General features: G+C 39.0%; 3 protein-coding genes across 6 annotated transcripts; 2 read left to right on the forward strand and 1 right to left on the reverse strand.

Moving 5' to 3' along the window:
• Positions 1 to 30: 30 nt before the first annotated feature.
• On the reverse strand, positions 31 to 7,786 carry rab5aa (RAB5A, member RAS oncogene family, a). Of its 3 annotated transcripts, XM_051391234.1 has the most exons (7): positions 7,610 to 7,786; positions 7,053 to 7,116; positions 4,236 to 4,452; positions 3,574 to 3,725; positions 3,210 to 3,332; positions 2,870 to 2,963; positions 31 to 2,664 (listed from the first exon to the last, which is right to left on the reverse strand). In XM_051391234.1, the coding sequence occupies exons 3-7, from the start codon at positions 4,399 to 4,401 to the stop codon at positions 2,549 to 2,551; spliced, it is 651 nt and encodes a 216-aa protein (XP_051247194.1). In that variant the 5' UTR covers positions 4,402 to 4,452; positions 7,053 to 7,116; positions 7,610 to 7,786; the 3' UTR covers positions 31 to 2,548. The 3 variants fall into 3 exon arrangements, with proteins under 3 accessions (XP_051247194.1, XP_051247193.1, XP_051247192.1); XM_051391233.1 differs by lacking the exon at positions 7,053 to 7,116 and having other exon boundaries at positions 4,236 to 4,449; XM_051391232.1 differs by lacking the exon at positions 7,053 to 7,116 and having other exon boundaries at positions 7,610 to 7,785.
• A 1,451-nt stretch (positions 7,787 to 9,237) lies between these two features.
• Positions 9,238 to 12,834, forward strand: otud6b (OTU deubiquitinase 6B). Its single transcript, XM_051390523.1, has 8 exons — positions 9,238 to 9,517; positions 10,120 to 10,268; positions 10,591 to 10,689; positions 10,860 to 11,060; positions 11,208 to 11,328; positions 11,487 to 11,548; positions 11,644 to 11,750; positions 12,225 to 12,834. Exons 1-8 carry the CDS (start codon positions 9,442 to 9,444, stop codon positions 12,307 to 12,309), a joined length of 900 nt encoding a protein of 299 aa, XP_051246483.1. The 5' UTR covers positions 9,238 to 9,441; the 3' UTR covers positions 12,310 to 12,834.
• Positions 12,835 to 13,769: 935 nt separating this feature from the next.
• Positions 13,770 to 17,643, forward strand: lrrc69 (leucine rich repeat containing 69). Of its 2 annotated transcripts, none has more exons than XM_051390522.1 (9): positions 13,770 to 13,997; positions 14,131 to 14,257; positions 14,357 to 14,429; positions 14,832 to 15,027; positions 15,257 to 15,328; positions 15,433 to 15,534; positions 15,671 to 15,847; positions 16,003 to 16,129; positions 16,555 to 17,643. In XM_051390522.1, the coding sequence occupies exons 1-8, from the start codon at positions 13,824 to 13,826 to the stop codon at positions 16,108 to 16,110; spliced, it is 1,029 nt and encodes a 342-aa protein (XP_051246482.1). In that variant the 5' UTR covers positions 13,770 to 13,823; the 3' UTR covers positions 16,111 to 16,129; positions 16,555 to 17,643. The 2 variants fall into 2 exon arrangements, with proteins under 2 accessions (XP_051246482.1, XP_051246481.1); XM_051390521.1 differs by having other exon boundaries at positions 13,771 to 13,997; positions 16,582 to 17,643.
• Positions 17,644 to 23,544: the final 5,901 nt, after the last annotated feature.

Consider the following 23,544-nt stretch of genomic DNA (forward strand, 5'->3'; position numbering starts at 1 on the left):
ACACTCTCACACACACAGAGATTGCAAAAATAAAATAAATGATCAAATTTATTTCAGTATTTATTTGGTCATTACATAACAGTACTGTAAAATGCTTGCATTTAAATGTTTTCGGCTGCGGTTAAGTGTTCACGGCAAAAAAAACCAAACATACAATTTACATCCTTATTATGTGTTAATTCATTTATTCATGAATCACCATCGTGCCAGCTGATAGTTGTTACACTGTTCCTACAATATCTTCACAATGTTACTGAGATGTTATGGAGGGACAGACTGTTGGTTAATCAAACAGTGTTGTATTGTGTCTGACTCCTCTGGAGCTTTTTACAACCAGTGTCTCTGGAAATTCAGGTCTACTTACAGGCAGGGGTACTGGACAAGGCATCGTAGCCTGATACCACTAAAAAAAAAAAAGAATTAGTGAAATGCAAGAAAGAGATGTTAAAAAATAGAAACCAAAATGTTTGGGTATTACTTTTTTTCTTTTGACAAAAAGGTACAAGACAGAAGACTAAATAAATGCAATTTCATTTTTTTTGTTAATAACACTACATACATTTATAAAGACCACCACTGATTATAATTTAACCATTTGTGTGAAAAAAAAGGAACAGCAACAAAACTCTAAACCCAGATTGTAGCTGTTGTATCTGCTAACTGTACAGTTCTTTTTATGATTATCTAGACAACTCCCTAGCAAGCGTTAGTCCTGTCACTGGTAAATTGAAAAAAAGGTAGACTACACTGCAACACCCTATTTACAGTATATTATTTATATATTTATATTTATATATATATATTTATATCACACTGGCTGTAATTATGACAAGATATATTCATGAGCATCATTAGTGCAAGGCATGAGTAAGACAGATCTGTAAAAAGAGTTATTGACCATATGTACTGTATGTGTGTGTGTGTGTGTGTGTGTCACTGCATGTAACAATGTAAAGTGGTGGGATGGTAAAAAGGTGTAACAGACTGTGTGTGTGTTTATGTACAAAGATGTTTAGGTCTGAGAGGGTTCAGAGGGGGGAAAAAGTCAATGCAATGTGTGGGTTCATGTGCAAATGTGTGTGTTCATGTGCAAATGTGTTCAAACACACACGCACGCACATAAATGGGCACGTGTGAGTGAGTCTATGGATGAAATCTGTCATCAGCCAGCCCGCCTAGGCCCAGTTTGTACACACTGACACACGACTGTGTCTAAAGCACTTTCTAATCAAGAGAAGATGACAAATAATTATGATTCAAAAGGTGATCATGAAGCAGCCTTTCATATTGCAAATCCCAACTCACTACCATTACTGCTGCTTTTCCATCAGGTGCAAACCCAGCAATGGTCTTGTAACATGAACGCAATGGGAAACGTCATCTGCATCAACTAAATCCTCCAAAGACATAAACCAAGAGGCCCAAGTGTGACCACAAAGGGGTGGTCTATACAAGGTTAATGAAAGGACACTGCATCAGGAGATGGAGAGGTGGTGACACTTGTGTGTACCTCAGAGGCGCCTTGTTGTGGAGAAAGCTGGGTGGAACGGGGTTTTTTGCTGTGCTGCATTGGTCCTTGCAGACACTCAGGTCACAGAGTAAATACTGTGAAACATTGCACAATGCCACTAGGGACAGCTAGAAGCAGGCATGGCCCCACAATGGAGCCTTAGGGTGGTGGAGGAGAATGTACACTAGTGCTACTTTGGGTTTCGTGGGGGAAAGGACATGGACAGCAAGGGCAAGCAGAGGGGATCAGAGAGAGAATCTAAAAGGACTACAGTTCATGAATGTTTTTAAACTTTAAGACAAAAGGAAGAGAGAGGTGTGGAGCTTAGGGTTACTCGGTTACTCTCTTTATCTCTCTCTCTCTCTCTCTCTGCCCTCCGCCGTTCCCCTTTCTCAGATTCACAAGAATAAACTCCTCTTCTCTAACAGACATTTTTCTGTGCAACTGCAGACAAAAGGTAAAACATAGTTTTTTGTTTTTCTATTTTAGGCCATGTAAGTATACAAGTATGTGCACCCATAATTTGACAAAATTATAGCAAAGAATAATTAACAAGATTATCAAAAAATGAACAAAAACAAGACTGGTATTAGAAATGCAGTAGTTAAGTCTAAAGCTATCCCAGAAAAAGGGAAGTGACCACTTCCTCTAAATGAAAGTCATATCTACACGTTTGAAGGAAGATGATGGAAGGCAGGGTGCACTAATGTCTCTAGTATCTGCTACCATTAATCTATCAATATTAACTGATAGATGTAACAAGCTGGATGGCAGAAAGAAGGAAAGAATGGTTAGGAGGCTTAACCAGGTAGCAGCAGAGCCGTGAGGAGGAAATCAGGCAGAGATCTGTGTAATGGCATTGACTTCATTACTGCAAAAAGAAGGGAGGGGGGCAAAGGGCATCTTTTCTTGTTTTGCAAATGAGAGAATTGGAGATAAGAGTACAACACATTGCATTAGTAACTGCAGTGGCATTCGGGGTATCAGCCACATTAGTTACTGCTATACAAGTTGGTTGGGGGGAAGGCGTTCTTCACGTTAGTTACTGCAGCATGGAGCCTTGGCTGGTTGGGCAGCTTCTGTCAGGTCCACTCCCCGGTTCCGACCGCTATTGGGTCCAGGAGCCTGAGGCTCACTCTTCGGCAATCTCTTTGCTGAAGGGAAAAAAACCAAAACAAATCAAACAATAAAAGAAACTGCAACCTTTCATTTGCAGGGTGTAGACCCCAACCTCACCTCCCCCGGTTCAGCAGAATAAACACTCAAACAAATATCTGTAGGATTCAACAATTTGGCTCTGATTACCACTTTACAAATACACTGGCAAAATCTTTGAAGTAAGTGTCAAGATTTACCCACCAATAGCCATAAATATCTCATTCACATTCATAGATGTCTTGGCCGACGTCTCCATGAAAAGTAAGCTGTTGTCATCTGCGTAGGACTGGGCATCCTGTCAACAAAATGACCATAAGTTGTTTCATATGTCCTCACACATGCGTGCACTCAGGGACAAGAAAAGACAATTAGATGCGCAAGTCTTGGCAGTAAAGACTAATAGAATGATCACTTGTAATGCATGTTCTGGATGTGATCACATAAAACAAAGCCACAGCAATAACCAATCGAAGTAGGAGATCAGTATTCCTAGAGATATGCAAAAAGGCTGACGGTCAAGCCACAGTTTGTTTGCTCTAACCTGGAAGTCGACAGCCCTCTTGCTGGCTAGGTCAGCCTTGTTGCCTGACAGAGCAATGACTATATTAGGGCTAGCTTGTCTTTGCAGCTCCTTCACCCAGTTCTTTGCCCGTGCAAAAGACTCCTGCAAATAGAAGAAAATAGTGAGTCAATACCTTCATGTAATCAGTCCCTTTAGAAGATATTTCCCTTCAAAGTCAGACATTTTCATATAGCCCACCAGCTGAATTTAAACTACAACTTGCTGTACAAGGGAATCTGACTGCATCTTGAGGACATGGCAAGTATCATCTGTACAACTTAAATAAAAAGAGTAATGTTGGGAAAACTGTATGAACAACTTAGTCTGGGGTGAATGAACGTGCCTCGTTTGTGATGTCGTAGACCACAATGGCGGCCTGTGCTCCTCTGTAATACATGGGGGCCAAACTGTGGTAACGCTCCTGACCTGCAGTGTCCCAGATTTCAAATTTCACTGTTGTGTCATCTAGACACACTGTCTGGGTGAGAAAGGCCGCTGAAAGGAAAGGATGAGGTGAGGGGTGAGTCAGCTTCAGATAATCAATATCTACACCAAAACAATGCACTTTACAATGCCATGTAAACAAAACAGGTAATAAATATATCCAAACAAAGCATTATCAATGTTTCTATTATGTGAGACAAAGTGTAGCCCCCATTGTAGAATTAAATGAAAGTGGAAAAGAGACAGATGTTTCTGATTTTGTAACTCTATTCAAGTTCCACTTTATAAATGTGGCAATGATACGGACTACAAAATAAAATGGTTAACTTCTGCAAATTATTTTTACTGGAGTTTTAGAACATTTATTTTAAGGTGCTGTTGTGACAATAACAAAGGACCCAATTGTCTGTAAGGAGGTCCACCTGTCCTGAATCTCACATAATTTAGTAAATGCTTGAACAAAGGAAAAATCCGGCAAGCACAGACACGAGTATACCCGTCTGATCTATAAGCGACTGGCAGCTCATGAGAAATAGCCTGGTCTATTGACGTGAAGCTCACCTCCTATTGTGCTCTCCTGGAATTCGTGGAACTGACCCTTGACGAAGCGGAGCACTAAGCTGGACTTCCCAACGGCTGACTCCCCCAACAGCACCAGCTTAAACTGACAGATCTTGTTCCCTGCATTGGGTCCATTGGGTCTCGTAGCTCCTCCCCGATTGGCCATGACCTAGTCAGATCCCCTGGAGTCCTGTGTGCCTCACTATCAGGACTTCTGCTGCAAGAAGCAAGAGAAGAAATAGGTATAGCGACTATGAGCAAGTAATTAACATGTGTTAAATTTTGCTCAGAATAAACGTAACAAAACATATCTGCTTAGAGTGAAATATATTCCAGCATTTTATGTAAACAGTCCAAGTTTCTCAAACACTGACAAAATTCAAGCGTGATAACAAAATACTAACAACAACAGTGTCTACAGCTGACAGCAGTTACTTAAATAAGCATTTTTTCCCCCTTTGTTTTGATATATTGAGGGACTCTACACGGCTCAAAATAGAACAAAACATTTTGTTTCCGACATGACACATACACAAATAAAACCTACTGACTATTCAGTATATCCTTTTACTTGGGAAGTTTGTGGTGGTTTGAGTAATGACTTAGGGGACTTCATCTGCCAAAAGATTAGGTGTATACAGTGCATAAAAATAAACTTCTAGCACTCGAAAAAAAAGTGGCAAGACTGATCTACTTCTGTTTAAGTGAAGAGGGTGCAACTATGTCACTGTGCAAAACATAAGCCCTGACCTGGACTGCATTGTCTTTAGGAACATGTGATATTGGGCATTTCTAGAATACTGAAGAATATTTGGAGAAGACAATGAAACATACATATAAACATTGGCCTTAATGATGCAGCTCAACAAGACTAAACAAGAAAATAATAATTAATATAGTACATGTGGTTTATCAAAATGAACATTAGACAGCACTTTTACTGTAGTTAAAGACACTTTCTTTGACAATGCCAATCAACTCAACTCAAAACAGAGCCAGTGCATATTAAGTGATGCATTTCACACCCTTCAGACCAGTAGTATCACACTTCAAGTTTTTCAGAGGCCACACAGTTTTTGTAACACCCTAGCTACATTTTCCCACAACAAAAGTAGACAAATGTGTGTAAAGTTATTATATATTATATATATATTGTTTCACCTCTGAAATAATAAGTTTACATTCAAAGTATGTAGTGGATACATTTAAATGTTAATAAAATAAGGTTTCCTTTACTTTCTGTTTATTCATTTATATATTTATTTCTAAAAGTAGTTTGAAGTAATTTAAGTAACTCCATGTTAAAAGTACCTGAAACGTTTAAAGTTCATGCTCAAATATAATTGTGTAATCACTGACGCAGTTTTTCCACAGTGCCTATATGAATGAGGCAATGAAATCCCACCACATCATTACAGTAACAGCCAGCAAAGAAACCCTTGTCAAGAACCACAACAGTTTCAAGAGTTTTCACCCGCCCACATTACTTGAGCGTGTTACAACTGCGAGAACCTCTGTATGGGTACATGCCATGCATTCATGCATTTCTTAGTAACCTATTTAGGATCGAACTGCTGACTAATTTGTATACAACAGACGGCTGTTGTCAGGAGATAATCACAGTCTACGTCTGATTTTGCAGAGAGTATCTGTCCTGAGCATGATTTGTGGAATCCTATCCCTAACCACAAAAATGATTATTAGGAATTTCACCGTACACCCCCAACCAACTCCCTTATCCAGGAGACAGATAATATGCCTACTGAAAAAAAAAATACAGATACCGTATCATACTCACATATGGTCAGCTTTCTAAGGCAATAAAGTACAATGGCTCTGCAAAAAAGCTACCTAGGTAAAGCATACGAGTCACATTTTTACTGATCCTGGTGTTGATGGCATCTATGGTGACGTTTGAGGCAAGAGTTTATGATGTTGCTGTATTGTATTATATTATATATTATAAAAGGCTGTTGTATGAACTTGTATTGGAAAGTACAGATGCTTAATACTGTAGTAGTATAGTCAGTTGTATCTATATAATAAAGCAAAGACAAGTCTAATCACCTGTAGTGTGGTGTCAGTCTGTCAAGTGCTGGCTTCATGACTGCAGACTGCTGTCAGTCATCAAACATCACAGCATCAACATATTATCTCTGGATCGCATATGAAGAGTACAATCTCTTCATAGCTGTAGTTTTAAAAGTCTAGAAATAGGACAACTAAAGCAAATGTTTGTAAAATAAATGTGTGTAAAACTTTAACTTCTGTTGCAATACCACAGGCTCTGCTGAATTAATGTCTAAATAAGTTTGCTGAATTAATGTCTAAATAAGTTTGCTGAATTAATGTCTAAATAAGTTTACTAAATGCATTCATACACATGTCCGATTATTTTCCTAATATACAAAACAAACCAGGGAATGGGGAAGAACGCTGTGCTTTTAAATAAATAAAAAAAGGCTTTGGGACACCAAAGCCTATGAAAGTGACTGGTGAGGCTGTTAACGATGTAGTTAGATCAGGCGTTTATCCTGTACTTTAATCAAAAAAAAAAATGGACAAGAAATCTTTTAAATGGAGACAAGCGAGATGAAAACAAATCCGCAAAAGAAACTGCGTTTACTCAGACTCATGACAGGGACTGTCAACAAGCGCTGCGCACCGCAATGCTCACAAAATACTGTGGATTTGACTGTCTTTAGTTGACTGTAAACACACTTGCTCATGTCAGCTGTAGTATGAGTCTGTTTAGAGTTTAGAGAGGGACGCCATTTTCCAAATTGTTTTTGTTGTCTAGCTAGTTAGCCTACTTACTTGCTTGCTTGCTTTTAGCCAACCTTAGCTGTCTGACTGGTCGGTAACGTTAGCCTCCCAAACACTTTAAGAGAAACATACAAAAACAGGCTCAGCTAGCGTTACATAAAACACAAGTACCGTTACGATGGGTTAACAAGCTGGTCGTTGAATGGCTAGATGGCGTTATCAAACTGTACCGTTGTGCTGGCTGGCTAATGATATTTAATGGGGAGTAAACCAATCCCTCAATTAACAAACACCAACGTTAGCTTGCTAGCACTGTTAGCCTTTCTCCCACTGACCTGAGTCCACCCAGTTAGCTGTTAGCTACCACAAAGTCAACTGCAATCATACCGTCATACAGCTTGCTATACGAGACTACTGCTTCTGGCACCACATCGACACAGACTGGACTTGGCAGGACGTGACAAAGGCCTTGTATTTCTGCATTCCCATAGCTATCAAACATCACCGACATTAGCTGAAGCCAGCTAACGACAGCGCTAGCTAACGTTAGCGTTAGCCAGTCAGCCAGCTGGAAACCACAACTTGTCGATTCACGTAAAGTACGCTACCTGAGAGCCAGACGATGTTTTGAACTTTAAATACCACCGCTGTAGTATTTACACACGGAGCCCGGGGACACGGTGGTGAGGTGCTGTTGGGGAACCAAGGAAATAAATTTCAACAATCCCGTCACGTCTCTTCCTTTCTTTCTTCTCGCAACTTCCCCTCAGAACCAAAACACAAACAAGCTCTTCCGCCCCCCGTGCCACGTCACACAGCGCGTCTGCCCTCCAGAAATCTCCTCCTCAGCCAATTAGAGATCAATAAATCCAACAGCTTCTACTGGTGACAGTAATCGATGTAATGATGCGATTCCATGACATATTTTTCAACATATTTATGGGAAATTGGTTCGTTACAGTTGTTCCACTCACACAGCGTTAAAGAAATAGTACTTATAATGCAAGAGCTAACACCATAGAATAGAAATGGATGTATAGGTATATACATATAGTAAAAGTAAAAATAAAAAATAAAAATAGAAATAAGAGATATAATAAGATAATAAGAGCCTATATACAAAGTAACTGTAAACATATTCCACAGTATTGCTGACAGAAATATACAAAAGAAAAATAAATAAAAATAGTAATTTGTTTTAAGATTGCAGAAGTTATAGATAATGACAAAGAATGACATAATAATCAAGTGAATTGCACATTGACCTGGGTATTGCACCTTAATCGACTTATTGCACATTAACATTACCTTTGAATATATTGCCTAGTAATACTGTATATTTTGAACATCATGTGTCCATAAACAAGGATCCATATTTGGGTCAAGATAAGTCAAGTTTTGTTAATGTTATTATAACCATGCAACTGATGTTTAAAGAAATGGTTCTCAACCTCCTTTTTTTTATATTCATCACTTATAGGACTATCACTTATAGGACAATAGTTTTAGTGTGAATATCAGTGGCTAGCAGTTCAATCAAATAAGTATTTTTCTTTTTCAGATTGTTTCATTGGATCAGCTGATGAGGTGAACATATACATTATTTCACAAGAAAAAAAAGTGCACAGGTATGTGTACCCTAAAGGTTCCTGTTTTGTGTTTTGCAAACATCTACCATTAGTTATAGTGGTCTTAGGAAAGTTCTTGGAAAGATATTTTTATAAAACATTTACAAAACCTGTGGGAAATGTTCCCTGAAGGTCCTCAGGAGGTTAAAAGGTTTAACCTCTGACCTTAATTTATCTTGTGACTCACTGGCGTGATCAGAACCTAGGTTGATTAAAAAAGAAGAAGTAAGAGGGATTTGATATTTGTAAAATACAAAAAACAGGGAAAGTGAAACAAGCATTTCGAAACTGTTCACATAATCTCAAATAAAAAATTGAGATGACAAAACCAATACAGTTCCCCTTTATCTAATGGATCCCTCACTGGTGAGGAAAGATAAGCTCCTACATGAAATGTATCACATTGATCAAATAAATATTTATGCAAATGGAGTGTTATTTGAATGTACAGTTATATCATATAATATATTCCTTGCATGTCAATAAATACTTGGCAAAAGACCAGATTCTGGTAACAACAGTGACAGGACAGAACTGTAATATAGTACCAAGCCGAAAGGTGGCGGTATAGTGGCGTTAATGTCCGAGTTTAGCGGGACGAAGAAGAACAAAGCTCCGCCCTGCTCCCTCGTCTCTTCCGGATAAGGCCATATCAGCACATTTTATTTATTGTGGAATAAATATTTTTATCTCCTGCTTATGTTGTACCATATTTTATAACACGGACACCATTTTACCTTGTATACCTGCCGGCTGTCAGCTTCATTCAGCTCTCAGAGACTGCCATTGAACAAAGTGAGGAATATCCAGCTATGGAGGGGGAGACAGTGGAGACAGCAGAGGAGCAGCTGGCAAAGCAGCACCGCAAGGAAAAGAAAGATATGCAAGGTAGGTGACCTGTTCTCACGCGTTGGTTGTTGTTAAAATGTAACCTTTGCTATCAGTTTGTTTGCATCTCATGTGTAGTTTTATTCCCTGGAATGGAGCTCAATGAAACCACTAGCAAGGCAAGAAGTAGAAAATATTCCACAGGAGACCATTCTCAGCACACTGTTGGACCCATAACTATAACAAGAATAATGTTATAATTTTTAGGTACTTGCCAGACCATTTGTGCAGTGTGTTTTTCTCTAGTGGCTCACAGGGATTGTAGTTTTAGGGGTAAAAGTCACACAGAATCACAGAGAGCAGACAGTTGCTGCTGCACGGATCTCTGTGGGTTGAAATGCCACAATGTGTAAGCTCTATTTAACTCATGGAGAGATGTGCAGCAGCAGGTTTCTGTCACATAAATGTTTTCTGTTTTTCTAACCAATACACAAACATTAAGGTGCATTGAGTGTATTTTTCATTTTGGTCATCCTGGTTGTCTGATTTATTTTTTTAACTCTGTACATAGTGTGTGTGTGTGTGTGTGTGTGTGTGTGTGTGTGGGGGGGTTACTGATGTATTGTTTGGTCAGACAATCTGCTCTTGTGCTTCATTTTCAGCTAAGATCCAGAGCATGAAAAATGCAGTCCCCAAAAATGACAAGAAAAAGAGGAAACAGTTGACGGAGGAGATAGCCAAACTAGAGGCTGACCTCAGCCAGAAACATGAGGAGGAATTTAGGCAACTCAAATCTACAGCTGACTCAAAGGTAAATGTCTGCAGGCAGATATAGATTCTACATTATGAGACATGGCTCCCTTATAAAAGATGTACCCTTTTCAACACAATGTATCATTTATTGCACAACAGGTATTGTTATTAACACATGTATTGTTTCAAACTACACAGAGATGTTAATTAGTTGTAGGTACATTATAAAAGAAGCAAATGCATACCGAGCAAAGTGTGCACAGAATGCATTTTTCCTTTAAGGTGTAAGATTGTATCTCGTTATTCGTACATGAAGTCTGTTTATTAGATAAACGTCATTTTGCGAAATAACTAAAGCTCTCCTCACTCACTCACACAAGTTGGATGAGGTGTTAAATGGAGTGGAGACCATGAAGATGGAGGATGGAGAACAAGAAGATGTCAAACAGCCACGTGTAACCAAGGCCCAGAAGAGAAGGGTGAGACACAAGCTCCACCTCAAATAGGACGAGTTTGTTATTTCCCACAAATATATAACTGTATATTGACATAGTCATTATACAATGGACAAAGAACATTTCAGTGTTCTATCATCTTTCATCCTATAATCTATATCCATATCCATATCTATATCTATGATCCTTTTCAGGACAAGAAGGCTGCCCAGGAGAAGGAGAGGGAGAGCAGGATAGCAGAGGCCGAGGTGCAAAACCTGCAGGGTGTGCGGCACCAGGAAGGTCTGATGCTGGCTGAGAAACTCACGCAGCAGCAGCTTCAGATCAAGGAGATCTCCTCTGATGGCCACTGCATGTACCGTGCTGTTGAAGATCAGCTGGCACAGCGATCAAAGGTACATATTGTTGTAGGGGTATTAATACCTGTAGCTCTAGTTTGGATACCTAATCAGAGATGTGATAAGCAAACGTGCACTGCGTACGCTATTTGCCACAGAAGTTCATACACAAGAAAGTACATGTTCTATTCTGTTTTATTCTAGCCTGGATTAATCATGAGTGTGAAAGAACTGCGGTCCCGCACTGCTGAGCATATGAGAGGCCATGCCGATGACTTCCTGCCTTTCCTCACCAATCCCAACACTGGTGATATGTACACAACAGGTGACCTTTATGTTAGTTTTGGTTCTTAGAAACAATCTGCCATAGGCATATTAATGACCACAGATGGTATGCATAGATATTCCATACAACATTATGTTTTGAGAAAGTATTTATGTGCATGCACAGCACTCATTTCAAGTGTGTTTGTTGATTTCCAGACGAGTTTGAGAAATACTGCAGCGACGTGGAGCACACAGCATCTTGGGGTGGACAACTAGAAGTGAGCTGTTAAAAGATCTGTCCCAGATACACCGTGCTAGTGCTCCTTGTGCTTTTTCAGTAATTATTTTCTTCTTTTTGTCTTTTCCCGAACAGCTGCGAGCTTTGACCCAAGTTCTGCGCTTGCCAATAGAAGTGATCCAGGCCAACTCGGCAACTATAAAAATTGGGGAGGAATTTGCTAGTGAACCCATCACCCTTGTGTACGTTGTGTATATGTTATTATGTCTCTTAGGGCTTAAAGTCATATTAGTATAATTATTAAAATATAACTTCAATTTGTAGAAAGATTTGTATATGAAGCTGAAAAGATTATATTTATATTAGGTTGGAAAGCTGCGGTGGCATCAGCCAGAGCATTTATTGCAGTTTTTTGCCTTCTGCCATTTTAAATATAAACTGTAATTATGTAAAATACGCATTTATGATAGGCTCAACAAATGTCTTCTCTCATAGAGCATGTCATTGCTCTCACCAGTTAAGATCATTGATATTCAAAACATGTACTATACTTGTTCATGAGGGACATAACATGGCAAGTGTGGCTCCTCATGTAATAACATGTAAATATTAAGAAATTGATATCACACACTAAAGCAGCTTTAGATAAACTCTACATAAACTATATTAAGTGATTATTATTAAGTTCTAAATATATTTTATCTCATTCTTCGCAGCTATATGCGTCATGCCTATGGACTGGGAGAACACTATAATTCTGTGGAGCGGCTTAAGGACCCAGTCAATGCAGAGGACAGCTGAGAGACGCCTCCGTCTTGCTGTGACATAAACCAGTGTGTGTAACACAGCGAGTGTTCAAACCACTCACACCAAGGGCCCCTAAATACAAATGTATTTGGAGGAAGACCCCCCCCCCCATTGAAGACCTTGAGGTGGCAATCAGGAATGCTGCATTAAACGCATAATAGTGCTTTTCTGTTTATAAGTCAAAAGCTATCGGTGGGGAAAGTGAAATCTAATAAAACTGAGAAGAGTATGCTAATGAAAAATAGCAGAGAAAGGAAATTAAATGTGCTAATGATTTTACACTGCACTGTATTGGTCTGTCCCAATGACCACAGGGTTCCCCTTAGCTCATTCTGAGTAGCAATGGTGTAACACATGTTTTATCCAAATCCTCTGGGGCAGGATGTAACAGCTTTTGATCATGCATGCCACTCAACCTAATGTCAGCACTGAGGGGTTGTTCGACGTTTGCACTGTTGAACTGAATTGTTGAACTTGTAAATCATATCAGTGTTACATAAACACATACAATACTAATAAGGTATGTCAGTGCTTTATTTTTTAATATGTCTGATGAGGAAAATGGTCTTTATTGATTTTTAAATTAATACTGTTCTCAGCATGATACTGCGAAAGATAGCCATTTATTTGATAATCACCTTAAGAGGGACACACACATCAAATTCATTATTTGCAGGTGTTTAGCAACAAATATCTGTACAGAAAAAATTAAGAAATACCTGCACACTACTGTCTCAAACTGTCCCAGTTCTGTTATTCTACACAGACATGACATTTTGACCACAAATGGTCTCTCTCTGTTAATTCAGAGTTGGTAAAAATCCGTTTGAACCACTTTTGAAACCATAATTTTGCAACTGCCTGCTACCACTGTACTCTCTATATATTGGTATCCACACTTCATATGCAGGTGCATTGGAGCAAAATGCCCCTGCGCGCAGACCTTCTCAGTCCCTGACACTATTGTTTCTGATTGTATACATACTCCAATCTGCACAGATAACATTGTTTTTGTCAATTGCTGCCAAGCAAAAGTGCAGCACTATAAAAAAAACCAAAAAAAAACAACAATTTACATTAATAGGATACAAATAATAAATAGCTCTTACACGGACAATAGCACAAACCAGCACCTCGACCACCTACATCAAAACTCCTAATGCATCAGTAATAATCATTGCTAAAGGAGCCATCCTGCATAATGAGTACTTTCACTGTACATTTTGCAGATAACACCTCTGTGCTTTTATTAGTAATAGTGTTCTGTATTGGGGTATTTCTCCTTTTACCAAAGTAAAGGATCTAAGAAGTTCTTCCACAACAGGAAACTCCTATGAACTAAGAATTGTACATTAACATTTATCAACAAACTGAAGCACGTGGAAACACCATGCTATAGCCAGATGTCACCACTAGAGGCCACTAGCACCTCATGTGCAAGTCAACCAGCGTCTTGTCGCCATGGAAACTTGAACGCGAGTGCTCGACGTTGGTTTTTGCAAAAAAAAATGGCTGAGTCAGTGGTCAGAGCTTTATACGGTAGAGGGACTTCTTTAACTTTGGCCTCGAAGAAAATAAAAGAGGTTCCCAAGTGTGTCTCCAGATTAACAAACCTCTCGGTTCTCCTGCTGAACAACAACTCCATCAGCGCCCTGCCCGCCGAGCTGCTCTCCCTGCAACACGTGAGTCTCCTCCGGGTTGTTCGCTCCGAGCTCATCTGTTCGCTGGAGCATTTCCAAAATAACTCTTTAAATGTTTCACACCACACCACGCAGATTTGTGATTAAATATTGTTTCTTATGAAATGCCTGCAAGCTGGCTGAGCTGAATTTGGGAAATAATGCCTTGAAGGAGGTTCCCGCTGTTTTGGGCCATCTGGAGTCCTTGAAGAAGCTGTATCTATTCAGCAACCAAATTACAGTCGTGCCACCTGAGGTGATAGGTAAGATCTCACCGTTCTGCATGATTAGCACCCCCAACCCCTCCCTAAAGAAAAACTACCTAAAATGAACCCATTTATTGTCATATTTATGTTTTACAGGTGGCTTACAGAACCTTGTTGTCCTCAATCTGAATCACAATCAGATTCAAAGACTTCCACCAGAGATTAAAAGGTACTTTTATCTCCATACCTGCATTTAATATTTGTATATGTAGGGTTGCAGCAGGTATATTTATATCATGATATACCAAGGTATGACAATTGACGGTTATCATACCGAGTACATTTACTTATCTGCTGTATTTAATTCTTCTGTATTAGTCTTGTTACAAAGACTGTCACAAATGTTTTCATTCCTTCAAGGCTCATTGTAACTGATGATCACAATAATTTTGTAATAACTTTTACCATTATATATAATGATCATACTGTGAAAATCTCACACTGTTGCAACCCTATGTGTAAGGCTGAATCCTCTCTGTGGTTGGCTGATAAACTTATTTTCATCTCTCTCTCTGGTCAAGAAATATGTATTTCTATGTTAAAAACACAGATGCCATGTCTTTCCTGTCAGTTTGAGTAGGCTTCAACGTCTCAGTGTGCTGGACAATAAGCTGGAGGAGGTTCCTGTTGAGTTGGGCCATCTCACGAGTTTGTCTGAGATAAACTTGACTTCCAATCATTTGTCTTGGCTACCTCAGCAGCTGTACCAGTGTAAAGAACTAACCAAGTTGTATGTAGCCAGAAACAAGCTGACCAGCCTACCAGAGGTGGGTATTCATTCATTTGATGTGATTTAAATGTCTCATACAATAAAAAAAAAGAACTCAACACATTTGACAGTTTTTTCCAAGTTTTTTTCATGTTTAACTCAAAGAATTTCAGTTTATATTTAAATAAAGTAGCTTTTGGGATATTAAGCGGCATCCACATATTAAGCCTTACCTTTTTACTGTGCGATGTGCCAGATACATAACACTTGCCTTACATTTCACCCAGGGAATTGGGACACTGGCCAAACTCCAAGTTCTGGATGTGGCTGGGAACAAGCTGTCCATGTTCCCTGTTGAGGTACATTGAACAGTATAATTCAGCTGCACAATGCTGTGCCGTAGTCTAAATTTAAAAATATGGAATTACAACTTCACTGTATGACAGGCCATTGCTCTGTGTAGTTTCACCTGCTGCCCCTGAAGGAGGTCTACTGTGAAGGCAATAGGTTTGTGCGCTGTGAGCCGATGGCATCAGTGCAGGATGCGGAGGTGCTTTCATTAAAGGTAAAGTGAACAACAACACTTACCATATTTATCATCCACTGTGTAAGATGTCTCACAGTATGGCTTTGTGTTTACTCATTAACATTATATTTGTGTATTTGCACCTCATTGTTCTTGTTTCATCTTTGTTTCCCAGGAACTGGTTGCCAGATTTGTCTTGCGGGAGGACAGGAACAGGTCCTCTCTGGTCCACAGGATGCTTCCCCACTACCCGTTCCTGACTGACCTGTTGGCCAATGGCAGCCGTTGTGCGCTCTGCCTGGGCCCCTTCCTCACCACCTGGCTGGAGTGTGTGCATTTTATCAGACTGAAGGTGTGAAAAGATTTTCTTAAAGATTGTGATTAATGAATATGATTCTATGGCACCTGCTAAGGCATAGATGGCTGCGTCAGTGATACTGCATTTTAATAGGATACGATGTGTAGTGGCTAATGAAATATACGTTGTCATGTTTATGTGTGTTACAGGACGTAAAAGTGAGGAGTTCGCTGACTATTCCAGTGCGGGCCCTTCTTTGTTCATACAAGTGCTTTAATGCAGATGGACACTCCTACTATGGTGTTGCTAAAAGATAAATACAAGTTTATTAAAAAGGTACTTTCTATGATCTCAATCACTATCACATTGTTTGTTTAACTTAAACTGTGGCTACAGACACAGACATGAGATACCTCACAGAGACAGTGCATTTCTGTCAGTAGTTACTTATGTTGAAATATAATTATATGGTGCAGTGGTGAAATGTAACTAAGTACATTTACTTTCATTTTAATGTATGCTTTACTTGAGTATTTCATTTTATGCTACTTTATACTTCTGCTCCACTTTCAGAGAGAAATATTGTACGTTTTACTCCACTATATTTATTTGAAAAAATGAATGGTCTTAACATAATTACTAAATAAAGGTCCAGCGTGTAACATTTAGGAGGATTTATTGGTAGAAATTGAATATGATATTCATAGGTATGTTTTCATTAGTGTATAATCACCTGAATTATTGTGTTTTTGTTACCTTAGAATGATTGTTTCAATCAATATCTACAGACGCTGTGGGTCACCTTCCTTGGAGTCTGCCATGTTGAACCGCCATGTTTCTACAGTATCCCAGAATGGACAAACCAAACACCGGCTGTATATAGGGGCTTTCAGGTTTTTCATGTTTTTTGTGAATTTGCAGTCACTGTAGGTTCTCCAACACATTTCACAACCCGTTCTCATTCCCAGGTTGTCATCCCAGACGCAAGCGGTGTTCAGTTAGTCGCAGTCTGCAACTTCATTGCTAGATGCCACTAAATCCTTCACACTGGTCCTTTAGAATAGAAAACATGTGATCAGTTTATAAAATACATTACAGTTGTGTGTTTGCAGCTCCACCATGGAGTGATGTCCACTCAAAACATGGTTAAACTACAAAACTGTATGTAAACCAGTCAAAGTTTGTTCCAATGACAACAGTGTTAACAACATATAATATATGTCATTTATAATAATGTATCAGTCATGGGGCAAAACAAGTACTTTTACTTTGATACTTAACTTAGTAAATTTAGTTAGTAATACCTCTGCACTCTTACTTAAGTAGGATTTTGAATGAAAAACTTTTATATGTAATATATGTGTAGTATTTTCACAAGGCGGTATCACTTTAGTTAGTACTAAAGTGAAGGATCTGAATTCTTCTTCCATAACTGATATTTAGTTTATGAGGTTTTTGTGCATTGAAAATCTCACAGATGTCATTTAACTCTGTGGACACTAGATGGCATCAAATGAACATTGAAAATTGGCAATCTAGTTGGACCCAGTTTTACTGTAATGTTTACTGCAGGCTTCAGTTGGTAGCCTGTAGTGTATATTTATGCTGTGTGCCAATAATAACATTGCAACAGCTGTATACAAGCCAGTACATGGTGACTTTGCTTACTACAGAGTACTTGTGTACTACTACTACTACTACTACAAGCCTATGAATACCTAAATTAAATATAGCTGTTTTTCTCACATTGGTTGGTCAGTTCATGTATGTAATATACTGTATAATTGGAAACCCTGCGGATACTTTCACCATGTGTTCAATAAAAAGCCTAAATGGAGGTACAAACATTAGTAATAGTAGTTCAATTTTGTATTGTGTGTTATACTGACAGGTGTTTCTATTGTTTTGTCCACCTCATCTATACAAAAAGAGTAGCCTAAATAACAGAAACACCCATCTGTATAATGCTATTCAGTTGAACAATAACAAACTACATCCTCCAATAGTTTTAACAGAAAAACACATTTTATTATAGGACTGTTGTATTAGACTGCTTTAGTTGTAGCTTAGCATATCTAATAAACTGGCAGTATATAGTAAAGTCAGACATTGCTGACATATTCTAATGTCTAATTCTAATAATACCTAAATGAAAGTTTTACTAGAATTTATCACCTGACTCATATTTTGGCTGTGTAACTCTAGTGAGATCCTATTCCCCTGTCAGTGCTGTTCAAGCTGTACTGACTCCATAGCTGCCCCATCTCTATCTCCATCTCCAGCCAGTGGCATCTGTTCCAACCTGCCAGACAAGAGAGAGATAGAGAGAGAGGGAGGGAAAGGCAGAGAACTTCATTTCTAGCAAATTAATTTCCCATCCACGCCTCCAGAGCTCGGTAGCTCGTTCACTAGCTGCTGCGGCCGCTGCTGCGTGTGTCTACTGAGTCGGAGCCTCATGCATAAGGCATCAGGTTTAATTGCAAACCCAGAAACTAATGACTTTGGACTGGTTAACAGCAGGGGAGCCATACATCTCGAGCAAACTGAATGAAAAATCAGCTCGGAGGAGAGAAAAAAAAGGAGCCTAGCCCCTAATTGATGAATAATTGAAGCGGCAAGCTACAGGGCATAATTGTGACATTTTGTTTCAATCAATTTCCAAGTGGTGTGGGCGAAAGTGCACTTAAAGGGAAAAGGCAATGACAAAGAATGAGAAAGAAAGAGAGAGATAGAGAGAGTGGTTGGTGATGGAAATGGACATCGGGTCTTCAGTCATTACAGTGACATTTGCTGGGGCCAGACTCATTCAAACACAAAATGACTTTTTTCTCAATCTCCATCATACTTTGTAGGTTTTCTGTCAAACTTCTGTTCACTTTTTTCACTCCCAGCCAATGGATCCATATCCCTTTAAAACGATTTATTTTGTTTATTTTCACTTGCCATATTTTTTTGTTTTACAAAGTAAAGTTATTAAAGTAAATTATAACTCTACTGTCCATGTAATAATAATAATTAACATAATAAACTTTATTTATTTAGGGCCTTTCCAAAACAAGGTTGACAAGGTGCTTTACAGGGGCAAAAGAACGAATGAGGAATAGTATGGGCTGATTTTTGTGTCAGTAGAAACTGAATTTGAATCATTTAGAACTGAATCTGAATTGCTCAACTTGAACAATTGCATTAAAAAACTGAATTTGAATTGAATAATTTGAATTTGTATTGTTTAACTTGAAAAACTGAATCTGAATAGCATAATTTGAATTTGAATTTATTAGTCTGAAACTGAATTCCAATAAACTTGAAACTGAATCTAATATTATGAATCTGAATTCACTTGCAACTGAAACTGTATTTGAGCCTCACTAAAAATTCAACTTTTTATGTACTTTCAATTTCAGTTCTCTCAATTCAGATTCAGTTCTCTCAATTCAAATTCAGTTCTCTCAATTCAAATTCAGTTCTCTTAATTCAATTTCAGTCCACAAAATTCACTTTTAAGGTCACAGACAGGTCAAGGTCCTTGAGGAAGAAGCAATCGAGTGCAGAGTAAGGCTACATTCTTTTCAACAGCCAGCAGAGGGCGACTTCACTGGATAAAGAAGCCCAGTTCTATCAGAAATAATGGCAAAATAAGTTTCCTCAGTTATCTCATTAAACATTTTTCTTGTGAGTTTTGGATCTTAATCGTCAGTTTCAAGTCCTTTTCAACACAGCATGATGTTCATTTAAAGGTGTAACTTCCGATCCTATTTAGAGGAAAATAGACGATAAAGCAGGGTATGCTTTAGGGCGGGGCTACTATGTGATTGACAAGTCTGTGGCTACCTGTCAATCAAGCTAGAGTGACTCTATCTACTGCACTGTAAATTTGAGCCCCGACATAGAAAAAACTTATTAGGAGTCGGCTGTTAATTTATTCCGGTTAGTACATTTTGTTTTAAGCATGTTTTTCGCTAGCCAAAAATAGTGTCCTGATTAAAATCACAGTTTAACATGAATTAATCAAAATCCCTACAAGCTAATGTAACGTTTTCTTTTTTCTCTGGCCGACTCGGACGTAACGCACTACACCCCCCCCGTTGGACGGAGCAGCGGGAAAGGAGCCCCATAACTATCGGTATCGGATCGAGCTCTGTGCATCTGTACTCGATTGCTCTTACTGAATGACCTTGACCCATCTATGACCTTAACAGGGAATTTTGTGGTTTGAAATTGAATTGAGAGAACTGAATTTGAATTGAGAGAACTGAATTTGAATTGAGAGAGCTGAAATTGAAAGTACATAAAAAGTTGAATTTTTAGTGAGGCTCAAATACAGTTTCAGTTGCAAGTGAATTCAGATTCATAATATTAGATTCAGTTTCAAGTTTATTGGAATTCAGTTTCAAACTAATAAATTCAAATTCAAATTATGCTATTCAGATTCAGTTTTTCAATACAGTTATTCAAGTTAAACAATACAAATTCAAATTATGCAATTCAAATTCAGTTTTTTAATGCAATTATTCAAGTTGAGCAATTCAGATTCAGTTCTAAATTATTCAAATTCAGTTTCTACTGACACAAAAATCAGCCCATAGAATGATCAGTGTTAACAATAAGATCAATAACACAGTGGATAAAACAATACATAGAATAAAGTAATAATTGAGAGCGCAGAAAAACTGAAGCGAGGCTTCTATCTGTTTAAGTGGTTGTGTTTGTGTTTTCAGCAAAGCCTGAATTCCTTTTCCAGTCAGCTTAGTTAGTTACTGTCTGTGAGTATGAGGGCATCGGGCCAAATCAGTCAGTGTGGTGGAACTAAACACCACACCAGTCTGTCTTGGCCTCGTTGGCGTGGAGTGGACAGAGCCTGGGGATCAGGCAGACAAAGAGAAGCAGCCAGGGCCACGAGGGCTCATTACCATCTGAGCTTGTCAATTTGCACTACTTGGGATGAATCTTGGTTTAATTTTCTTCTTAAGATTCAGTAAATTATCACTATACTATAATGCATGTTTGCAACACACATGAATGCTCCACCTAAAAACAGAAATTATGTAATAATATCACTAATATTATCTCCAACATACAGAATCATCACTCTTATCTAACGATACTTAAAGAGATAGTTTTGTCTTTTTCACTTTTTTTTTGCAGAGAATTGGATGAGAAGATTGATACCACTCTTATATTATGTTATTGTATGTTTATGTTAGAAGCTAGGGTCAATAGCCGGTTAACCTGGCTTAGCACGAGTGGAAATAGGAGAAAAACAAGGGACAACAGCTAGCTTTAGAGGTTGCTAAAATGTATTAATTAGGGAGCTTTGGTACTGTGGATTTTGTTGTACCACACACAGAGCCAAGCTAGCTGTGTTTCTCCCCCTGTTTCCAGTCTTTATGCTAAGCTAAGCTAATTGACTGCTGGCTGAGGCTTCATAGTTACTGTACAGACAGGATAGTGATATCGACCTTCTCACCTAACTCTTGATAAGAAAGCAAGATAGCGTATTTCCTAAAAACAGCTCCTTAAGTGAAACTTGCATAAGACAGGATTTTTGGAACCCATTTGGCCATTAAGTCCAACTCTGGTTTATTATAAATATATGGCACTTCACAGGGAAATTTTGCCTGGTTATATCACTGCAGACTTTGCTCTCCTGCCTCCGGCACTGGAAGAGAGTTGTATGTTCACACATTTACATTCAAACTTTTTAAAGACTTAATTACCATTACTAAGATTACACAGACACCATTTTGTTCTAGGGTGAATTATGCCATAAATTATATTTTAGATTTACATAATGACCTCACAATGGAAATTCGTAAATAGTTTTAAGCGTTGTATATGAATGTGGCTAATAAATAGGTCATTCCGCTGGCACCATATTGATGGGTGAAAGGACAACAGTACGTGCCTTCTTGAAGGCAGCAGATGTTGGGTCCTGAAGCAGTGGAACAGCAGCAACAGTAGCAGCAGCAGCGCCACTAGCTCAGCGGCCTCGGGACTTGTGTGTTAGTCGGTCTGGTGTCTGGTGTCAAGCTTTGTGCACATATCCACGCATACACATACGCCTTTCTAACACACTCAAGAAAAGCAAATACAATCACTCCACCCACTGCATTGATGACACATCATCAAGATAATTTTGCCCCCATCGCTTTATTTTCATCATGTCGCTTCACAAAACACATAGTCACACCCCCACATGTGCGCAGACACACTTTTTCCATATCACTGAGTTGTCCCTTATGATTGCCATTTTCAGAGAGCCCTGTGTTTTTGCACAGAATAATTCTAAAAACGACGCACAGCTTGATTGACGTGTATGGAAATGAGGAGGTTGCATCCTCAAAGGAGACACCATACGGATGGGAGCAGCACACTGACGAGAGGCATCTACAAAAGGCGCTTGTAAATTCCTGACATGCCTAGCATATGTTAATGAGCCATTCTCTCGCTCTGATATAATTACTACGAGGGGATATTGCCTTTGGTGGAAATATCTGTCTCGCGTGGCATGGCTACCTCATGGGGGTGAAAAAAGTAAAGAATGATAAAGTAGCGGGTGCATAAATTCTCATTTACCATGCTTGGAGGTAAAGAGACTGATGTTGGCAAATTCACTCAGGATGATATATTGGGGAGAAGGCACCTGGGGTTCATTACATACCTCCTTTGTTAAAGCTCTTTCTGCAGTCTTGTATCGTTTGTTAGGGGGTATTTAGTCTGTCTTGTCATTTGGAGCACTTACTTAGGATGTCTTTAGAGGAGCCTATGGCTGCCTGAGCTCACGTTGCATCTTGGGGCTGGAAAGGCAAGTGATATTTTATCTGAAAACAGAATAAAGGATACTGGATGGAAGGTTTTATTGTGATGGAGATGATGAAAATCTGTGTGTTTGCTGCTGAAGGTCAAACACAGCTTTGTCCTTAAACCTTCAGATGTGGTTTCTTGGATTTTATACTCCATTCTCAATATTATCAAGTCATAGTGTTATATGTTAAGGCTTAATTACTGGCACGGTCATCTGTGGTTGCATATGAATCCAAGCCTTTTTTTGAAATAGTATTACGCTTAAAAAAGTGTGTGCAACTAGTTCCAGTAACAAACTCTGTTCAGCATGATATCCCCACTGCACCACTGTATGCAGCATGTTTAGTCATTTTCAGAGATCCATCAAAGCCATGATTGCGGTCTTCACCTCAGAAAGATGATTTGACACCGGCTCACCCTGATTCCTCCTCTTCTTTCCTCGGGGCAACAGCAGAGGTGCTATTAAAATGAGTAGCATTGATTGCTGAATTAGGGGCCTTGTGACTGGAGAGGGAGAAAAACAGCCATTCGATAGCGAGCGGTAGGCCAGTGTCATAGCCAGGAGTGTGCACCACTCCAATCAGTAGAATCTATTGTTGTGCATCGCTGCCCATGACAGATCTTGGTATTGAGCCACTGGCAGAGTACCAGGGTATTGTCTGGTTGACGGCTGCACAATCAATTGTTACTACTGACTGAGGGCACTAGGGGGCAGTATGATTCTCTGCTGGCTCTCCGGCAGCTGAGGAGAGAGATGCACTGATGCACAGCACACTGAGATATGCCTGATGAATCTAAGAGATAGAGCAGCTAATAAAAGCAAGAACAATGAGCTTTTATTGGAATTCAAAGCTAATTGAAATCCAGGCATTGGATCAGAGCATTGTAACTCATGTGTGACTATTAAATCTAAAAAGTGCAACCAAATATGAGAAAAGGTGAAAGTT

The sequence above is a fragment of the Dicentrarchus labrax genome, unplaced genomic scaffold (assembly GCF_905237075.1).
Source record: "Dicentrarchus labrax unplaced genomic scaffold, dlabrax2021, whole genome shotgun sequence".
Classification (NCBI taxonomy): domain Eukaryota; kingdom Metazoa; phylum Chordata; class Actinopteri; family Moronidae; genus Dicentrarchus; species Dicentrarchus labrax.